At 39.6% G+C, this 22456-nt stretch overlaps 1 protein-coding gene across 1 annotated transcript in view; it reads left to right on the top strand.

Moving 5' to 3' along the window:
• Positions 1-21905, top strand: part of lonrf2 (LON peptidase N-terminal domain and ring finger 2) — a 195351-nt gene extending 173446 nt beyond the window's left edge. The window contains exons 10-12 of the mRNA XM_084107169.1: positions 19881-20043; positions 20178-20327; positions 20511-21905. Coding sequence (XP_083963295.1) covers positions 19881-20043; positions 20178-20327; positions 20511-20669 — 472 coding nt within the window. The 3' untranslated portion in view covers positions 20670-21905. The remainder of the gene's footprint in view (positions 1-19880; positions 20044-20177; positions 20328-20510) is intronic.
• Positions 21906-22456: the final 551 nt, after the last annotated feature.

Genomic DNA, 22456 nt, shown 5'->3' with positions numbered 1-22456 from the left:
AATGCCCTATTTCACCGCTGGCTAGGTCTCACCAGTTTTGAAAAAGGCGTGGTAAGAAGTGGAGTGGAAGGGGAAGAAAGGAGACTACACTCCCAAGCCCTATTGAGACAGGATTAGTTTAACTTTTAGAGGTGGGGCAGGGCTCCAGACTAACTTTTTTTACTAGGAGCGCTGTAGCCCCTGACTGAAAATTTTAGGAGCGCAAGCAGAAAATTTAGGGGCACGCCTTAAATCAGCTTGCAATAGAATTATTCAAATTTCCCCCAAAATAACTGTAATACTTCTATTAAAATTCTTTAATAATAAACACAGACTTAACATACAGATATTACAATGTGCAGTTTTATTTTAAGTTCACAGGGCTCCAGACTTACATTTGAGGGCAGCAGCACCGGAGCCACTGAGTTCTACAAAAAATATCTGGTAGCAATGGGGCTGACAATAAAGCACTAAGCTTAATTTAGGGTGTAGATGAAATTAACTTTAAGTATTATCATTCATAATGTCTCAATATTAATTAAAAAGCAAAACAAGTGAAAAAAATTATATTAGGGAGTGAAAGTAGCCAATAAGCATCCTACTGTTTACAATGGTAATTTAATTTATTTTTTTATTTTTAAATAAGAGTTTTCCTACATCTTAAAATGTTTAGTTTTAGGACAATCTTTTTTTATGTATAGTTTTGAAGTGCTGGAAAAAGATGTTTAGTACTTGTAAGCGTTTGACTATTGTATATATAGCGTATAACCATATAGTCATGGTTAGAGTTACTACAGGCTAAATCCATGGTGAATGTTGCTGATTTGTGGACTGAAACCCTTCTATAAGTGTTTCTCCTGGTTTTCACGTCAGCGCAGTTTGATCTGATATCTATGGTTTATAACAAAGAACTCTGCGCCGAATCGGAATGTTTCTCACTGGATCTCGCAGCGATGTTATTAATTCTGAGGCGAATTCAATGGATTTCTTCACTGGATCTCCTACTTACAGTGTCGCGTGATCGAGCTCGACCCGCGGCTGGCAAGTTCGGGGCGCTGCGCTGCTGTCTATTATTGGTCCAAACTAATAAACGGTCCGAAGCATAAATGAGTAACGCATTTTTGTTCCGCTTTCATTTTGTTTGCATTCGCTGCTCGGCAACGTTGTGGTCGCAATTGGTAGCAGTCTGGAGCCCTGTGGGGTAAAGTAATCATTACCAGAGCTTCTCAGTGATTTTAGTCCCATCCAAATGTGCTATCTCAGTAATCATTACAGACCCTATGGGCCCTATTTTAATCATTTTAATCATTATGGGCCCTATTTTAACGATCTAAGCGCATGGTCTAAAGCGCACGGCGCAAGTGCAGTTAGGGCGCATGTCCAAATCCACTTTTGCTAATTTAACGACGGGAAAAATGGTCGGCACGCCAGGCGCATGGTCTAAAAAGGTTGTCCCTATTCTCTTAACCAAAAAAAATATTGCGGCATTGACTTTAGACCAGGTTTCAGTTGGTAAATGGCACAGTCTATTTCAGTTGCCTCAAAATAGCAACATGCCAACAATGCGCCTGAACACACCTCGTTTTCAGACCAGCACGCCCATGGGCGCACAAATGGGCGCAAATGCATTTGCTATTTAAACAACATGTTGCAGGACGTGAAAATTAAAGCTGCGTCGGGCTAAAACTAGCAAAAAACACTTGCGTTGAGCCTGGCGCTACATTGCAGCGGGTGTATAATAGGGCTTCTTTTAGCGTTAGGTAAGTGCCTATTACCAACATAATCCAATCTAAATCTATATATATATATATATATATATATAGTATTTGATACACTGCCGATTTTGCAGGTTTTCCCACTTACAAAGCATGTAGAAGTCTGTAATTTTTATCATAAGTACTCTTTAACTGTGAGTGACGGAATCTAAAACAAAAATCCAGAAAATCACATTGTATGATTTTTAAGTAATTAATTTGCATTTTATTGCATGACATAAGTATTTGATATATCAGAAAAGCAGAACGTAATATTTGGTACAGAAACCTTTGTTTGCAATTACAAAGATCATACGTTTCCTGTAGTTCTTGATCAGGTTTGCACACACTGCATCAGGGATTTTGGCCCACTCCTCCATACAGACCTTCTCCAGATCCTTCAGGTTTCGGGGCTGTCACTGGGCAATACAGACTTTCAGCTCCCTCAAAAGATTTTCTATTGGGTTCAGGTCTGGAGACTGGCTAGGCCACTCCAGGACCTTGAGATGCTTCTTACGGAGCCACTCCTTAGTTGCCCTGGCTGTGTGTTTCGGGTCGTTGTCATGCTCGAAGACCCAGCCACGACCCATCTTCAATGCTCTTACTGAGGGAAGGAGGTTGTTGGCCAAGATCTCGCGATACATGGCCCCATCCATCCTCCTCTCAATACGGTGCAGTCGTCCTGTCCCCTTTGCAGAAGAGCATCCCCAAAGAATGCTTCACGGTTGGGATAGTGTTCTTGGGGTTGTACTCATCCTTCTTCTTCCTCCAAACACGGCGAGTGGAGTTTAGACCAAAAAGCTCTATTTTTGTCTCATCAGACTACATGACCTTCTCCCATTCCTCCTCTGGATCATCCAGATGGTCATTGGCAAACTTCAGACGGGCCTGGACATGCGCTGGCTTGAGCAGGGGGACCTTGCGTGCGCTGCAGGATTTTAATCCATGATGGCGTAGTGTGTTACTAATGGTTTACTTTGAGACTGTGGTCCCAGCTCTCTTCAGGTCATTGACCAGGTCCTGCCGTGTAGTTCTGGGCTGATCCCTCACCTTCCTCATGATCATTGATGCCCCACGAGGTGAGATCTTGCATGGTGCCTCAGACCGAGGGAGATTGACCGTCATCTTGAACTTTTTCCATTTTCTAATAATTGCGCCAACAGTTGTTGCCTTCTCACCAAGCTGCTTGCCTATTATCCTGTAGCCCATCCCAGCCTTGTGCAGGTCTACAATTTTATCCCTGATGTCCTTACACAGCTCTCTGGTCTTGGCAGGTTGGAGTCTGTTTGATTGAGTGTGTGGACAGGTGTCTTTTATACAGGTAACGACTTCAAACAGGTGCAGTTAATACAGGTAATGAGTGGAGAACAGGTGGGCTTCTTAAAGAAAAACTAACAGGTCTGTGAGAGCCGGAATTCTTACTGGTTGGTAGGTGATCAAATACTTATGTCATGCAATAAAATGCAAATTAATTATTTAAAAATAATACAATGTGATTTTCTGGATTTTTGTTTTAGATTCCGTCTCTCACAGTTGAAGTGTACCTATGATTAAAAAAATTACAGACCTCTACATGCTTTGTAAGTAGGAAAACCTGCAAAATCGGCAGTGTATGAAATACTTGTTTTTTTTTTATATATATAGATATATGTGTGTGTATGTTATACGTGTTTGCACAGATGATATCAGAAAGCAACGTAATATGCACATGGCGACAGGAAGGTGACGGTGCGTAAATCGAGTTACTCCTCCCACTTCTGCTAGTTTTACTGAGATATCTTATTCCCGTGCGAATTGGCCATTATTATTACAGATGTCCTGTGGTAAAATTACATTACTCAATCTACCCTTGTAAAAACTAATCCTGTCCAAATAGGGCTCTAGTGAGTAAAAAACATCAAGGATTCCCACACATGTACACTGTAATTAACTATTGCACGCAACAAAATGAACAAATATCTAGTGTTGTTTTTTGTTTTTTTACAATTAACACAGCATAGTTTATTTCCTGGCATCCTTTTGCTAGTGTTAAGGGGGTCGCACACCGGACGAGATGCACACCGGATGAGATTATTATTAATAACAACAGAAGTTGTAGCTGCAGATTAAGTATCCAAAATGCCCTTGACTCTAGATCCAATATCTACAGTATAATTAATAGGTAAAATTGAGAAGAAAAACCATTTAATGGAGACATCAGTAGCAAGATTGGTAATAGTGATACTGGGCTTTATTAATAGTTAATAGTGAAAAGATGCAATTAAACACATTCAAAAATAAACAATGTGAAATTACAATATAAAAATATATATTAAACATTTTAATGTTTGGTGCGATTACAGAAAAGTAATAATTGATGACGGGTCATTTAATTAGTCGAAAATAATGAACACCTGAGGTGGTTACACCTTGGCTGTGCTGCATTATTTTCTAATAATTCAATGGACCCGAGTCAATTATTCCTCTTAAACTATGGTTACCACACCTCAAAACAGATGTTGTATTTTTAGATATTTGTCAGGTATTTGACCTTAAAACACAATTGCGAGGTTATTTTTCTCAATTTCAAGGGTTGTATAAGAAATGTTCTTCTATTGTTCTACATATCAGGCTGGTTAAGCTACTAATTACCTCAGGGGTCTCAGACAATTATCCATTAATGGATGTCATGTTTTAGTTGGGCTAGTTATTAAAGATCTATATCATAAAAATATACTTCATTGACTGTTCGATTATAATTCTGATATATATTAAAAAAAAACATTTCTTAAATTTTTAAAAACATTCTTATATCACATATTCTTTTGTTCCTTTCCATTTCACAGTACAATCAAAAGTATTGTAATCATGTGATTTTTAACAATAAATATGCAGTATGTTTGTTACTATTCCCTATATAGTGGGTGTTACAGTATTGACGTTTGGCATGCCTATTCGATTATTGATAAATATAGGCAGGTTCCAGTTTAATCTAATAGCCTAAATAGGCTACAAAAATACAGCAAAATGGTCATGCCAAAGAAAAAGCTTTTATTTATTCGAAAATGGTCAGAAAAGTAGGCTACAGTATTTTTAATTTTATGGCATTACACTTTAGCCAATGTATGCTACATTCCACTGTGTCCACGGCTAGAAGAACTTTAGACATTCTGTTTATGTACTTGTTGCATGCCATTTTTTGTAAGTTCCTTGAACCAGAATTTATTAATGGCAGCAAGTCAGACAGACTTTGTAGTTAGGGGCCAAGCACCAAAGGTGCGGAGGCACCTATTGTATCTGTTCTCGTTCTTATTATTAGGGGCCAAGCACCAAAGGTGTGGAGGCACCTATTGTATCTGTTCCCGTTCTTATTATTAGGGGCCAAGCACCAAAGGTGCGGAGGCACCGTTTGTATCTGTTCCCGTTCTTATTATTAGGGGCCAAGCACCAAAGGTGCGGAGGCACCGTTTGTATCTGTTCCCGTTCTTATTATTAGGGGCCAAGCACCGAAGGTGCAGAGGCACCTATTGTATCTGTTCCCGTTCTTCTTCTTATTATTATTCCTTCTTGCGCTCTTGGAGTCTATGGCAGCCCATAGAACCACTTGCGGGAAAGTTGTAACGGTTTCTGATAGAGGACAGTCCCAATCAATACACCAATTTTGGTGTGTCTAAGTCATTCCCTCTAGTGCCACCACCTGTCCAAAATTTCACTCATATTTTGCTTATAACTTTTGAACCGTAAGGCCAATCAACAAAATTATTTTTTCTCTGATTCCTAAGCTCATGACGATTCGATTTCACCATATGATGTCATTTTCCATCATAAAAATATGGCATTAAAACATTTAGAATTTTTAAAAAAAGCTACTTTTTCGAACTCGTTCTAGACGGTTTGTCCGATTTGCACGCAAATTGAACCAGATCATCTTCAGGCAGTGGTGACAAAAAGTCCGGAGATATGAAAAATAGCTAATTTTGCTTATAACTTCTGAACAGTTTGTCCAAAAATCATAAAATGGCTCTCGTTAGATTCAGGGCAACATGCCGAGTCGACTGATATCCAATTTTACCATATCGGCCATTTTGACTGTCGGCCATTTTTAATTTTGTGCTAAAATGCTGTATTTTAAGAACGCATGAACGGATTATTATGAAACTTGGTATGGGTCATCAGCACGATGCCCTGAAGGAGCCTGAGAAGTTTCGAATCAGCGCCACCTAGTGGGGAATTTATTTTTTCAAATGCTCATAACTCTGGGTGTGGTCGACTTATTTTCATGAGAGTCATCTCATCATACTCCTGAATCCTTGCCGAGTCCAACGATACCAAGCATGCTAGGTTTCGCCTTACGGTTTGTGTAGCGTTGTGATTTAGCGCTTAAAAACATTTGCCGATATCTTCGAAACCGCTAGTCCGATCGAGACGAAACCACCATCAGAAGTTTGGAAACATAGGTCAATATCTATACACCAATGCCCAAATGCGAAAATAAAAGTAAGGGGTAGTAAAATCTAATCAAAGTCGTGTGTCAGTCATTTTTTACATGTTTTTTCATATAAATGTCTATAACTCCGAAGTGAATTGAGATATTTTCCCCAAAATTGATATGTATGGGCTCACTCTGAGGACACATAAAAGAAATGGTGGGACTGAGCCTCTTGGTGGCGCTATAATAGAACAAAACATGAAATTCCCATTGACTTCAATACAGTTTTGTGGAAAAAAAATGCTATACTAAACAAATGCATTGGTGTAATATTACGAAACTCAGAATGTGCCATCAGCACCATCCCCTGAAGGTACCCAAAATATTTCGGCCACCTACAGCGCCACCTTTTGGTCAAAAGTTATAATATTTTTTTTTAAAACCTCTAATAACTTTTGAATAAATCTGGCTATTGTAATGCCACTAGTCTTAATAGATTCCTTGGGTCAAGCCGAGAACATAGATACCAAGTTTTCCTTATTTGGCCGAACTTCCTGTCCGCCATCTTGATTTTAATTCAAAACCTACTTTTTCTAACTCCTCCTAGACTGTTTGTCCGATTTTCACCAAAATCGAATCGTATCATCTCCAGACTGTACCGACTAAAATTTATGGATTTCGTGTCGATTGACGAAACCGTTTTCGTATACCGCAGCAGCAAAGTTGAGGCATGATGCCAAAAGGACTATTCAGGCTTTATCTCTGCAATGCCTTGACATATAGACACCAAACTTGGTATGTGTCATTGTCACTTCACTCTGACCACATCACATCAGTTTTGTAACTGTGCCACCTATTGGTCGAAAGTGATAATCCATTAAATCATATTTTAAATTACTGTTTAAAGGATTTTTCAGCCATTTCGCCTAAAATCCTCTTTAACTGTCTTTAATTGCTCATTGCTGCAGTTGGTCTGACACGTCATGTCGTCTTATTCTGCTTGGCCCCGATAATTGCTGCTTGCAGCTATATTTGGTTTTGCTTCTCTCCGAATATAGTCTTTGAGAGCATGCCACACCATCTCAATGAGATTCATATAAGGTGATTCGGTGGGTTTCTTAAGACAGTTTATACCCTCTTTAACAATGACTCTCTGCTTGCAGCAGTGTGCTTCATGTCACTGTCCTGGAAAAAAAGGTAATGGACTCCAAAGTTTTTCCTAATGTATGGGGCGGCAAATTATAAAAATAAAATAAAAATCTATATAACCATCTTATTAAGAAGGTTATTTAAAGCCCATTTAAAAGACAACAATTGCTAGTACAACCAAAGGCATCTTTTTTTTTTTTTTGAGCCAAATGAAATTTGAATGCATCTTCCAAAAATAAAAATATTTTTATTTAAAATATGTATTCAAATATGTATTATATTAAAAATATGTAATTTATGTGATTCATGCACAAGTATTTGTTTGCATCAGTATACACCTTATCAGGTCCAAGACATCTGTAAGACAAACTGTAAAGGGTCTTTTTTTATTTGTTTACACTGACAATAACAACAGAACAGTGATTTTGTAAAATAACAAACAGAATGCGGTTTCTTCCGTCTCGGTTTCCGTTCTGGAGTGCGTCATAAAATGACTGCACCATTTTAATAAAACATAATGCAAGCAGATAAATCATTTGATAAATAGATAAATCTTATTGTTTACAATCTTGTTTCATCCTTTCAATATAAAAGTATTTGCTACTCACTCATAAAGACAGTCTTTGCTGCCATCTAATGGTGTATTACTGTAACTTTCACGATCACTAACGGACTCTTTCCAAATATTGCATATTATTTATATAAAATAATATTTATTGAACAGCAATAGCCATTATAAAAGACAATAGGAAATAAACCAAACAATTCAATAAAGCAAACAAATAAAGCAAACAATTCAGTCAAACATACAAAAGCAGTGCTCTAGTACTGGATTTAAATTAAATATTGCCTAAATATAAAGTTATGGAACTTAATTTTCCCCTTAACCCAAAGAATACCCATTTGATATACCGCAAATGAATTATATCTCATGTTTAACCACTATCCACATAAGAGCTAGAGGCAAATTTCTGAAGGACTGGCCAAGATTAAGCCGTTCTCAACGGGTGCATGAGAGCTGAACGGCTGCTTGTACAACAAATTGTAAAATAGGTGCTATGTTTATGAGTCACATATTTGAGGTCTGAATAACCACATTCTCGCCTAAAATAAATCTTAAATGGGTCCTATTATGCTTTTCAACTTTAGTGTAGTAAGTTTAGTTTAATTTTGTAATGTTGCTGCATAAAAAGATCTGCAAGCTCAAAGTCCACTCCAAAGGGAGATATTTTATTTAACAGAATCCCCCTTTCAAGAACTACAATGAATGGCTCATTTGGACTACAACGGGATTTTTGTGGATCTTATGAAGTCACAATGTTAATTATTTCAATAATCGTTTTTCTGTGCGCTACACATTTTATGGAGAATGCTTTTGTAAGACGGTTCACAAAAGTAATTTTCGCTTAGGAAAATTAACCATGGTTTTTGATCGATTACTGTTTGTATTACCTTAGTTTTCAGACAAATATCACAATTAAATGGTGGATAACATTGTATATATAATGTATAAGAAAATGACAAAAAACATGCCACTCTGAGACATCCTGTGAAATCCCTACTTGCAAAGTCCATGCATGACATCCGTTCTGCACGATCCTCTTGTTCGTTAACATTGTCAGGGTCTGAATTGGGCTCGAACTGGTTTGAAATAACCTGACAATTTACACTAGAGAAGAACTCGCAGTTATGGAGGGGCTGGACATTTCCCGTACACGCTCTAAGTCACAAAACACTGGGCTAACTAACCAATCACAGCACATTTTGTATTGCGGAAGGAGGGGCTTCATCGAAATTGGCGTGTTCGAGCCAGACTGGGGAGAGAGGTGGGGAATATTGCACATTTGAGAACCAGAAAGAACTGTTGTATAAAATGTAATAGTCTGTAGACTAGGCATACTTAAAGATTGATTTAAAAGAAATAACAACAGCAGTCTGATCTGGCCTACAGTAGCTACTGAGTGTTGAACTAAAGAATGTTGTTCCATGCACCACCTGGTGGATATTGTGTGAAGCACAACAAAATTATTTTAATTCTTAAAAGCATGCCTGCAGGGCTCTCCGTGATCATCCGTGACGAAATGCGCATTCTTAAAGGCCATGGTACAATGATGTATAACTATTAATCAATATCTTGCTCTGGAGGCAGTTATATGCAATTTATTTGCATTACAGATCCTGCAATATCAAAACAAGTCATTTTTGGATCTTGATTAAATAAATGCTTTGTTTATAATGAGGGGGATGTTTTAAGCTATAAACTTGCTGGATGTATGTTACAAAGACCTTTTATGTCAAAGATCAAGGCAAATTTTATTTCTTATGTCATGACCCTTTTAAGCTGCAACGCCACTTTTGAAAAATCCCCAGAAATGGCATACCCAAACTGAAACAGATACAGTTCATGAACCCTTTCTACTAAAAGCACAAGTATGATCTCATTTGAAAGCTGACACCTGGCAGTTTATTGTAAATGTAGAATTAATTATTGTCATAATGAAAAAAAATAGTTATACATAGCTTCAAAGTTTTGTAAAGTTATTAGAAATGTATTTTTATAAAACATCTTCATGAAAATAAAATTGAAGTTGGCACTGTATCAATCTAGAAATGCACTGCAGCTAAAGCCACATGTCTGGCCATGTTATATTTAAAATCTGAAGATGTTAAGTCTAAAACTCTGTATTTAGTTAAATGTTTTTCAAGATCATGTCATATGACTTTATTTTGATTAGACTCTAAAATGCAACTGATGTTTATTTTCATCTTCTAAGTCATCTATTCAGTCTATTGTCTCTATTGTTTTGTGGTGCAAACGAGCCCCATTCAGTGTCAGTCTCTCCTGCACACATTCACACATCTCCAGCCTGGTTATGGCTCTAAATATGCATTTCTTTTGTCTGCATTATAGTTACTAACGACTGGCTATTCACACTGTTTCAATCCCTAATTTCTTTTTATCAAAGTTCTCACTTCACATTTGAAACTGTATCAAATGCCCTTCTTGAATAAAGAAACATTTCAGTAAGCATTCCTATTTAGAAAAATTCATAAAAAAAATAACTGCAAGGTGGCAGGTGCACCTAGGGCTAGCTAGCATGTTAGTTTAGCACACCATCAATACGACAATTTATGAGATTAAAACCATGTTTGTGCTCCAAACTTACTTTATAAAGCAAGTCAAGTGTTTTAAATAACATTCTGTGATCTGATTTGGCTTCAGATAAAAAAATCAGACAGAAAATCGATTATTTTATAGTATTCTGCACGATGATAAAGTCTATATTGATTAGCATTACATTATAAATATAATCTATTATTATGAAAATACCTGACATGGCTCGAAGAACACAGGTAAATCAAATATCATTGCAATCATGTTTATTGTCTTCAAAACATCTGTATCTGCATGTTACAGCGATCTCTGTTAGCTTTGTATGTGTCAGGGACTTCCTGGAATGTCACATGATTATGGCTCTTCTTCCTGTATTCCATATATGGACTATACTGTGCATAGGGCGCCCTCAGACTGCTGGTATGGATTGAAAACACAGTACATCAGAGTATCTAGCGCTCATAATGATTGCATCAACGCATTTGGGTATAAATTCAATAAATATTATTCCTGTCTATAGAAATCTGATGTAAAGCTGTGCAGATTTGGAGAAATATTGATAGATTCTCATCTATCAATATTTCTCCAAATCTGCACATTTTTGAGCTAAAAGCCCTGAGGGACAATGTTTTGTCAAGCGCTGTCATGACGACAGCACAGGATATTTTTTCTGAATGGGAGCGGCTGACGCTCATAATTCATATTAAAGGTATTGACTAATTTTTTCATTACATAACTCCTGACACAAATTAAGACATGACGCTCTGGTGAAGCTTAACAGGTTAAAGACCAGTTACACATACTGAATGGATGGCATTTGTGTTGGTCTGTGAAACAGAATTTATGCCATGCAGAAATGCAATTACTACATTGAATCGATAACCACTGGGAAAGTCATGCAACACCAAGGATGGACAATATGGCCAAAAAAAATATCACATTAAAATTTTGTCAGTCAATATTGATGATTATCTATATAAGTTTAAAGGCAGATTTTGGCTCCTTGTAGAAACCAGACAGTTAATTGTGGTTTTATTATTATTTATTTATTTATTTATTTATTTTTCAGAACATGACAAACACTTACCAAACAGGTGAACATTTCACAAATCTAAGGTAGTATATTCAAAACATAATGATAATTTTCTTTCTTCATCAAAATATGCACAAGTAAACTTAAGTAAAATCCTTTTTCAGTCTTTTTTCCTTAACAAAATAAATATAAATATCAAATTAATTTAAAGCCAAGACCCAGTGGATCGTCACAAGTTAAACCAAGTCACGGTTAGTCTTCACAAGTCTCGTCATGTCACCGCTGACCAGCCGGAGTCCTCTCACGTCCTCTCTATCACACCCAGATATTCAAGGTCAGTGCTCCGTTTTCCCAGTCTGGCTTCCAGTGTGAAGGATGCACCGCTGGTGTCTGCACGCGCAGCTGGTATCCCCAAACCTGCTCACTTTAATCCTCCTGTTCCTGCACTAATTACCCTATCAGAAGCGCTTCCCACGATGGGGATCGCTTTATGTTGCGTTTGGGCTGCATACACCACCTCGGAACTGCCCCAGGCAATGGCACCCGCTGCAGTTTCTCCAGAGGTGGCGGCAGATGCTGCAGAACCTCTCGAAGCGGCGGTACTCGCTTCAGCCTTGTGTATGGTGGTAGCGCCCAGCAATGTCCTCTCAGCCTGCCATTTCACAGTCAAAGGAACCGTAGAGGAGCACTGTACCTGTCCTGTTAGTGAACCTGACCTGATTCTTGATGCTACCACTGTAGAACCACCAGAGGTGGCGGCATCTGCTGCAGAACCTTCGGAGGTGTCAGTGATAACTGTTTATGAATCCTTGTCCTGCCCTGTTACGGATCCAGAGACTGTTCTAGTCACGTCTGCTGACCCAGAGACTGGTCATGTCACATCTGCCGATCCAGAGACTGTTCTAGTCACGTCTGCTGACCCAGAGACTGGTCACGTCACGTCTGCCGATGCAGAGACTGTTCAAGTCATGTCTGCCGACCCAGAGACGGTTTGCGTCACGTCTGCCCAACTAGAGCCTGCACTTCACGCCAGTCCAGCCAAGCCTGCACTTCACGCCAGTCCAGCCGAGCCCGCATTTCACGCCAGTCCAGCCGTGCCTGAGACTGAAAGCGTCATGCCCGCCAAGCAGGAGTCTGTGAACGTCATGCCCGCTGAGCCAGAGCCAAAGCCCTCTTCGCCGCTGGTCCCGTCCAGCCCAGAGTTTCACAAGATTCTGGTCCCGTCCAGCCCAGAGTTTCACAAGATGCTGTCCAGCCCAGAGTTTCACAAGATGCTGGTCCCGTCCAGCCCAGAGTGTCCGGACAAGATGATCGCCGCCATGGTGTCTGTTCCTGAGCCGGTGTCTGTTCCTGTGCCCTGGCCGCCTGAAGGGTCGTCTCCGCCCTGGCCGCCTGAAGGGTCGTCTCCTCCCTGGTCGCCTGCACGGTCGTCTCCTCCCTGGTCGCCTGCACAGCCCGCTCCACCCTGGCCTTCCGTCCTGCCGCAGTCCCCAGGTCCTCTTCTGCTCCACGGACCTGGCCCTCCATCCCGCCCCCGGATCCGCCTCCGCGCCACCTCCCACTTGGACAGTTTTGGAGCGTCTGGAAGCCGCTCTTTGGGGGGGGGCTATGTAATGATCACCAGCTGGAGTGCCCTCGAGAGCCACCAGAGGGCACTCCACAATAGACTAGGATCACTTCCTCACAAACTACATTTCCCATAACTCACTGCCCGGACTCATCAGCACTCATCTCGTACACCTGCAGCTCATTCACATACACCCATATAAACCTCTGTCACTCTTCAGTTCACTGCGAAGTATTGCATTGCCCTGGCTTTCAATTCCGAGCATTTATTCCTGTGTTTGCTGTTCTCATTTACTGACCTTGGACTGTGTATCTCGACTCCTGATTGTTCTCTGCCTGCCTTTACCCGGATTGTTAATTGGACTTTGCCTTTTGCTGCCTGCCCTGACTTCTGCCTATGACACCGATCTGCTCTGAGTTCTCTCCGTTGTTCTGTCTGCTGTTGTTTAACCACCTGGGGTCGGCAGTATCGCCGGCGATACCAGCTCGCTTTTTTTTTTATCAGTTCAAAAGAGATTCATTTTGCTCTGTTGACTTTGATATTACAAACACGTTTCATACATCAATCGATTCTGTTAAATGTGTATTATTTTTGTGTATACTCACAATAAAAACAAAGTGTTGTGCTTTTTGCCAAATAAAGAAAAATAAACATGATGTGAGTTCTGCTTTCTCTCTGTCAGTGTAGTCCATTCTGAAACGCGTCCGAAAATGAACAATAACTCAGCGAATACTCAGTCAAACAGACATACAGACACACAGGCATGAAGCTTGAATTCTCTTTTTAAATGAAGTAATTTATATAAAAAACAAATATTCTCAATTTATGTAATCTGTAAGAAAAGAGCGAGATGTCAGTCGTTCTCATCTCATCTAATTATTTTTAATGTGACTCCTCCCACGGAGAGCGCGCGCTATTCAAACGCAAATGGCTGAGGCAATCCACGCAAACCTGTGAACGCCCCCACATCAGCTCCAGAAAACACAAGTTTAATCAGATCATGGTACTTGTTTACACCGTCTCGCAGCGCTGTGAGGAATAATAATAATGGAAAATGTAACTCAGAAGTGCTGGTATTTCGAGGAGCAACGGATGGAATACTGTAGTAAGTTTTTTTCATTCTCAAGTAAATCGCGTTTCTGTGTGAATGAATGAACGGCAGAGATGCGCTGTTTACCACAACTCGCAAAAAGACGGTTTAAATTTGAATTGCGTTTGTGTGTGTGAATGAATGTTTCGCTTTTAGCAAACTATTTTGCTATTGTAACGAAGCACCAGACTCAGTAGGATCCATTTGCAGCTTTATTAAGAATAGTCGTACAGGCAGGGTCAACAACAGCAGACAGATCAATGGAGGAATCACAGAGAACATCCGTATAACAGGCAGAGGTCAGGGCAGGCAGCAATAATCAGAGTCCAATAAACAATCCAAGTCAGGCCAGGCAGAGAAACAATCAGGAAATGGTGAAACAGTCCAAGGTCCGTAATACAAGAAGCAAACACGGGGAATAACGCTCAGTAGTGACAGCCAGGGCAAATCAAGACTTCGCAGAGATGTGGTGTGTGGAAGTGGCTTATATGTGTGTGTAAATGAGGTGCAGGTGTGTTGCGCAATCAGTCCCAGGTGAGAGGCATTATGGGAAATGGAGTTCAAAACGAGATGGTTAATATTCAGGAGACGGATCCCTCCGGTGGTGCGGAGGAGGCGGTACGGAAGCCTCCTCTGTAACAGAGCCCTCCCCCTGCGAGCGGCTCCTGACGCGAGGAGGCAAACGACGCCGGGGCCTTCCACGAGGTCGAGGGGCCGGTTTTTCCGGGTGCATCCGGTGAAACTCCTCAGTGAGTGTGGGGTCCAGGATATCCCCTGAATTGACCCAGGATTGCTCCTCCGGACCGAACCCCTCCCAGTCAACTAGATACTGGAGAATATTACCCCGACGTCTAGAGTCAAGCAACTTGTGCACACGATACGCCTCCTCGCCGTCAACCAGAATAGGTGGGGGAGTCTGAGAGGCGGCCCCCTCCTCCGGCTCTCCCCTCGGACCACCGGCAGGTTTTAGCAGGGAAACATGAAAAGTAGGAGAAATACGATAATTAGCGGGCAGGTCTAATCGAAATGATACAGGAGATCGGCATACTCGGATGGTAAGTTTTCTAGTTCTGGCTCTGGTGCTGAGGGAACTGGGACTGGACAGGATATACGCGTGACTTTGGATAGACATTGACTGTGACAAGTGTGATCCCATTGAATAATCTGACCGTCTCTCCAAGAGATGTGCGGATTGTGCGTCTGTAACCAAGGAAACCCGAGAATGATGGAATGATGTGGAGCATGGATGACGTAGAATTTGATGGATTCGGAATGTAGGGATCCAATGTGCATCTTGACTTCTTCTGTTATGCGGTGAATTTTGCCCTCACCAAGGGGTCGCCCGTCTAGCGCCTCCACTGTCAGGGAGGTATGACAGGGATTCAGTTGTAGTTTACACTGTACAGCAAATTTGTGAGAGATGAAGTTCCCCGCTGCTCCTGAGTCTATTAAAGCAGTGGTTGAAATAGAATTACCCTGGACCAGCAGGCGCACCGGTAGAGTGAGACTGGATACAGTTGTGTGTGTTTTAACATTTGAACTCACCGGTGGAGACTTGGACGAAGGACGAACTGGGCAGGAAGACTTCATGTGTCCAGACTGACCACAATACAAGCTCAGGTGATTCTGCATTCTTCGTTCACGTTCTTCTGGCGTGAGGTGAGTGAAACCAACTTGCATCGGTTCATGATCGGATGTTGATTCTTGGAAGGAGCGATGTGATGTTTGGGTAGAACGTCGTGAACGGATTAGATTGTCAACTTGTATGGCCAGATCGATGTATTGATTCAAGTTTTTGCCTTCATCCCGACAGGCTAGCTCAGATTGCAATACAACAGTTAATCCCTTTCTGAAAATGGTCTTTAGTGTATCTTCTACCCAGTTGGTTTGTGCAGCGAGCGTGCGGAAGCTTAATGCATACTCTGCTGTTGTTCTTCTTCCCTGGGAAAGATTGAGCAGTTGTTCGCCAGCACTTCCTCTCTCAGTAGGATGCTCAAAAACGCTGCGAAACTGTCGAAGGAAAGCCCTGAAGGATGTGAAAGATGACCCATCTGGTCCCCAGACAGCAGTGGCCCAATCTAATGCTCTTCCTGTGAGTAGTGAACATACAAATGCAATTCGGGTGGAATCATTGGAGTAAAGTGATGGTTGTTGATCGATGAAGAGTGTGCATTGAAGCAGGAAACCTTTGCATTTTGTTGAGGTGCCGTCGAATTTTTCAGGAAAGGCTAGTCGAGGGTTAACTGGAGTACTCACAGTGGGTGGAGAAACTTCTTGAGATTGCACAGAGGGAGCATTAGCCGCTAACGCACAGAGACCTTGTAGATCCTTGACAAGCTCCTCAGTAAGCGTTGTCAGATGATTAAGCTGGTGGTGATGCAACGTGAGTTGTGAAGCTTGAGCTGACAATTCTGTGGACAGTTGCATTACCGCTGCTGGATCGGGTTTTGGCGAAGTCTTCTGTAACGAAGCACCAGACTCAGTAGGATCCATTTGCAGCTTTATTAAGAATAGTCGTACAGGCAGGGTCAACAACAGCAGACAGATCAATGGAGGAATCACAGAGAACATCCGTATAACAGGCAGAGGTCAGGGCAGGCAGCAATAATCAGAGTCCAATAAACAATCCAAGTCAGGCCAGGCAGAGAAACAATCAGGAAATGGTGAAACAGTCCAAGGTCCGTAATACAAGAAGCAAACACGGGGAATAACGCTCAGTAGTGACAGCCAGGGCAAATCAAGACTTCGCAGAGATGTGGTGTGTGGAAGTGGCTTATATGTGTGTGTAAATGAGGTGCAGGTGTGTTGCGCAATCAGTCCCAGGTGAGAGGCATTATGGGAAATGGAGTTCAAAACGAGATGGTTAATATTCAGGAGACGGATCCCTCCGGTGGTGCGGAGGAGGCGGTACGGAAGCCTCCTCTGTAACAGCTATACTGAGTAAAAATCGACTGAAATATGTTGAAATAAAATGTATTTGTATAAGCAACGTATTAAACTGCAAATTAACATTTATATTCCTTATAATAAAAACGAAAGACCTATGTTACAGACATATGAAAGACAACATTTCGTTGACTAGTTTTGGATAGATTACACATTTTTACTGTAAAATATCTGCCACCTCAAATAAGCTTTTGTTTGCCAATTTTTGCTAATATGTTAAATATAGTATGTTTTGTCAATGTAGGCTATATTCAAAGTAATGAATCCTTAACTTTGAAATATGTATGATAAAATGTATACTTTAGTTTTTTATTTGTAAAAACTAAAGTATACATTTTATCATACATATTTCAAAGTTAAGGATTCATTACTTCATTACTTCATTACTTAATTAAGATTAGACTTTACACTTGAATTATTGTTGTAATTGTAACCTTTTTAATAAAAAAATATATATTTACAAGGTAGATGTAAACAAATTTTAAAAGGTAAATATAAGCCTTTTCTTTAAATAATTTTTATTGTGTTTTATTATTGACAAATTTGGGGAGAGGATACATATTCCAAAACTGAAAATACAGTATGAGAATTAACTGCACAATTACTAGACATGTTTTCCTTGGATATTATACAATTTGCAAGCACAATTTGTGGAAAAAATTAAAAAAAATTGAGATGCTTCCAACTGTGAACCAATTTGGTAGAATATACATATATATATTGCTCTTGCATTCTTTCTTGTGGCTATAGGTGACACACCTGAATGAATGGCTCATTAAGTATGCGGGCCCCATTGTCTCCTCAGGTGTGAATCACTAAATATGCATGATGGTGTTGGATTGTTGACGCCCCTTGCGCATATTGCCTTTACAAACAAAAAGTGTTTTACAAGATTTAAATCAATGTATTGTGTTATGTGAATGATTAGGCAGGATGATTTTCACATCATTTTGAAGAAAAAACTCTAGGCAACTCATTAGTCAAAAGTCTTATTGACACATATTTAGTATGTGTTTTGTGGCCTTATTTCAGAGACTTTAGTTTTTTGTTTTTTTCAAAAACCATGCATAAACATTATTCTCTCAAAAATATAAACATGTACATGCAAGTTGTTCACATATTATGGTAGCCCTGTTTGTGCTAAATAGTGTAATTACACCTTTGACATTAATATGTTTATAAGCAACTGAAAAATGCACAAATGTCAGGGCATGTCAGAACATCTCAAGGACCCCAAAAACCCCAAAACCCCCTCAGACCCCAGAGGGTTAACCCTGCCTGTCTGACCACTCTAATAAAAGCTGCAAATGGATCCCTCCTCGTCCGCTGCATCATTACAGAGTGCATAAGTTTTCTTTTAAACATGGTACTTTTTTTGTGAAAAGTACAAACATTTAAAATGTTTTGGCACTTGAGCAAGTAATAATTCCACTGTTTTTTATTTATTTTTATTATTATTATAAAAAGAAATCCTGGCACAAAATTACCAGCTAAGGTGTCGCACCTGAGTATGAGCAGGAGCAAGAGCACCTCTCTTTTCAAGAAAAATGCATCTTTTTCGTCAACACTTGACCCATTAATTCTAACATTTTCTATTAATAACTTGAAGTTCTTTAATAGGTTAAAGAAAATAGGTTAATCTAGGTTTAAACTGACAGAGTGTGTCTACCTCCCAAACAACACTTGGAAGACTGTTTAAATGCTAAATAGGAAAAGGATCTACTGCCTGTAGTTGATTTTGATATTCTAGGTATATATAATTGTCAACTGGCCAGAATTTTTAGACCCCAGTGGGCATGAAGGGCTATAATGTTATAGGGGCTCGCTCAAGTAATGAGGAGCTGCAACATTTAGAGCTTTATAAGTAATCAGCAAGATTTTAAAGTGTATACAATGTTCAACCCTTGTGTGTCCTTAAGGACATTTTTTTCTTTAAAAAAAAGTTTTGTCATTTTGCCTGTGCTAATCCCAACTGCATAAATTTTAGCAGAAGTGTGTATTTTTTATTGGAATTTAAATAAATGTCTCACTTTTTCACTGTATTTTACACTAGGTACATAAAAGTTACAAATTGGATTTTAAGGACAAGAATGTCCCCTCTAAAATGGCAATTTTGATGTTGGTTGGGTTGTGGGTTGGTTTTTAAAATAGGCTTTCATTCTGTTCACTAAATAGCACCATTTTTGGGGGGGTTGGCCTGTAAAGAAAATATGGGCTTTTTCCTGTTTCTGCTGTGTTTAACGCCAATTCAATAAATTATTCAGCTATAATTGTGTGTGTTGGTATGTCAGAGTGTGGTTTGTAAGTATGTTTTGTTACTTGGTGTGTCTTTTTATCTAACACCTTTAACCCTTTGATTATTCAGGTAGGGTAAGGATAGTCTAATCCAGCGTAAAACATACAGTACTCGCCCGCAGTTTGAAGTTATTCAGAAATTACATGGAAGAGACTCCCTTGTGTTTTTATTTTTATTTTATTTTATTTTTTTGAGGCTCAGTTTGTAGTTATAAGTCCCACATGAGGCAATTGTAACAAAAAGAAACCTTATTTTAATTACAATACAAAGCAGTTAATGTAACAAAAAAAAAATTAAACTTAAAATAAGCTAAGATAAGAGCTCTATAATCAAGCTCTAAATGGGCTCCCTTTTTTACCATAAATGTATTGCCACGTGGCATGCCACTGCCAAATCATTCTAGATATCAAAAATCTGTTTGCAAATTATCTTCAATGTTTTGGTATAATGTTGACATGTGGTGAAAATGTGGTAATGTGTTAATGAAGTGCATAACATTTTAACATTGCGTGGAGTTAAATGGGTGAGGTCTATGATTTACAGGTTTGCAGACCACGGCTGTATGCTGGAGGTGAGAGATGTCAAGTTTTTTCCTGATGGACGCTCTGTGGTGGACACCATAGGCATTGCACGTTTCAAAGTGCTCAGTCATGGGCAGAGAGATGGATACCACACAGCCAAGATTGAATATTTGGAGGATAAGAAGGTATAGAAATATTTTTGCATTGTACGAGCGCATGAAAGTCCAAATCCAAAAGTTGTATTATGTATGTGTATGAAAGAGAGAGAGAAAAAATCCCCAGTCTTCCACTCAGCCATAATATGCATTTTTGTGTTTAGGTTGAAGGAGAGGAGTTGACAGAGCTCCTGAAATTGCATGACTCTGTGTATGATCAGGCCATGGCCTGGTTCACTTCACTTAAAGATGATATGAAGAGTCAAATCATCAGCCACTTTGGGCAGCTGCCTGCCAAAGACTCTGACCCACAGGTGAATGTTTGCACCAAATCAGTCTCGCATTTGTTCTAAATGCTAGTTCATAGTAATCTTACCTCCAGCCTTTCTGTTGTGTAACATACCCATGTATAATTCACATTTTTCAATTCCTGTAGTTTGCATTTATAATCTAATACATTCAATACTTATGTTTGATTCTGGTCTTGTTTTTCCCAGGGGAACCCCAGTGGTCCTGCATGGTGTTGGTGGCTGTTGGCTGTGCTTCCGCTGGAAAACAAAGCCCAGCTGACCATCCTCGCCATGACCACTCTTAAGGACCGGCTGTTTGCCATTCGCAGGGTCCTCATTTTTGTAACTCGCAAGCGCCCTCGATGATAAATGATGATATCATTATCTTAATTAACCCATAGCTTGGGAATGCTGCTTCAGGCTGGGGTCACTGAGGTGTCTTCCAGCAGCCATCTTGGTCTGTCATTGCATTATGCAACCCTCACAATTAGTGAAATTGTGCAATAAAAAAAGTCTGCATCTTAATATGGTAATTTAGGCTCATCAATTAGCAGTGGTAAACTTACTTACTGTAGTGTGGTCACTGAATAAAAGAGCTTGTCACTGATGTCCTACATTAGGAAGCTCTCATTTAGTTTAGGTGCAGTCACACTGTTTTACAGTAGCAACAAACATTATGAAAATATTGCGAACTTTTTTTCTTGAGCACTTTCTGTGCTTTGAAAATATCACCTCTGTTTTGTGCCTAGATGGTGTGTAAGGCTGACTAAATGCTTCCCATGGGCTTGCAAGTATCAATACTGGCCTTATTGTGTGAAAAATCAGAGCTTAATTTTGGAAATGATCAGCCACCTTATTTCCATATTGTAAAATATGACAATTAAAATAAAACTTATTTTGACTTAATACAGTACAGTATACAATATACAGTAGTGAACATTTGAAGTGGATCAAAACCTTTCATCAAAGTTATACATGAATTTTGAATACCTATTCTTGTCTTAGGACAACTTTGATTAACTTTTTTGATCCACTTCAAATGTTGACTACTGTAAAATGAAATGTATTGTAACATTTTGTTGTCTTTATCTCATCTTTATTTCTTTTATGCATTTTGATGTCTAGTTAATTCAGAAACCATAAATTCAGTCATAAATTGCAATGTTCTGCTGATGTCCATTATTTTTTTCACCATGGGTTTAAAATAGTCTTGTAGGTCATACTCTACTAGCTTGAATACAGCCTTAATGATATTTAGTAACAACCACAGGTGTGTGTTTTATTTTTCAGGAGATGAATTGAAACTGAGTTCATTGCAAATTGAAGCCAAATTGTGGGAAGTCATACTGTCATTTTTAAGTTGGAACAGGCACACTTTTTTATGTGATTTGTGATGTCTATATTAATAATCTTTATAGACTATAGGAGGGCTTTGAACGTTCACATTCTTTTTCTTCTCATTGTTCGCCTCTTTGTGATGTGCATGTCTTGTGTTTGTCCATTATCTACACTTTCCTGTGCAAGTTACTATTTACATTCTGCTTTTTTCATGTAAATTTGTACATCAATATGAAATAAAACACATTTTATATTTTAAAGCAACAGATGTTATGTTTCTATGTGTCTTTTCTAACTGAATTAGTCTAAGAATTCAGTACTGAGTTTAAGGGTGAAGTATGCAGTTCCCTTTCATTCAGTCACTCCGAGTTACGTCAGTGACTGACGAAATGGGGGTTTCGCTTAAAAGCCCATCACCTTTGAGTTCTAGAAAACGAGCCAATGGCAAAACAATGCCATGGGTCTGCGGAATTTGCATAGCGCAACTCCGCCCCACCATGTGGGTATAAAAGGAGCTGCGCGGCAATCTCGCATTATGTTTTTGCTTCGGAGCCAAGAGCTTTCTTCACTTCTCTGCAAGTCTTTCTGAGTTCTACTTCTACGAGATGTGCGACTCTTCAGTGCTGTTGGTGTTACGCCGTGTTCCAGCGAGATCACATTACCTGCTGCTAGTCTGTTCAGTGATCTGCCAACAGTGTGTGTGTTTCTCCCTGGGCGCTTCAACACACTGTCGAGCTTTTTTTTCTCCTCTCTAAAAGAGCTGCACGTGGCATGTCTTTTTAAAGATGTCTCGCCTGTGTATTTCTGTAGACAGG

This window comes from Abramis brama, assembly GCF_963993115.1.
Source record: "Abramis brama genome assembly, chromosome: 2".
Lineage (NCBI taxonomy): Eukaryota > Metazoa > Chordata > Actinopteri > Cypriniformes > Leuciscidae > Abramis > Abramis brama.
The sequence above is the reverse complement of the archived record's forward strand: the minus strand, read 5'-3'. Positions and strand labels throughout refer to the sequence as shown.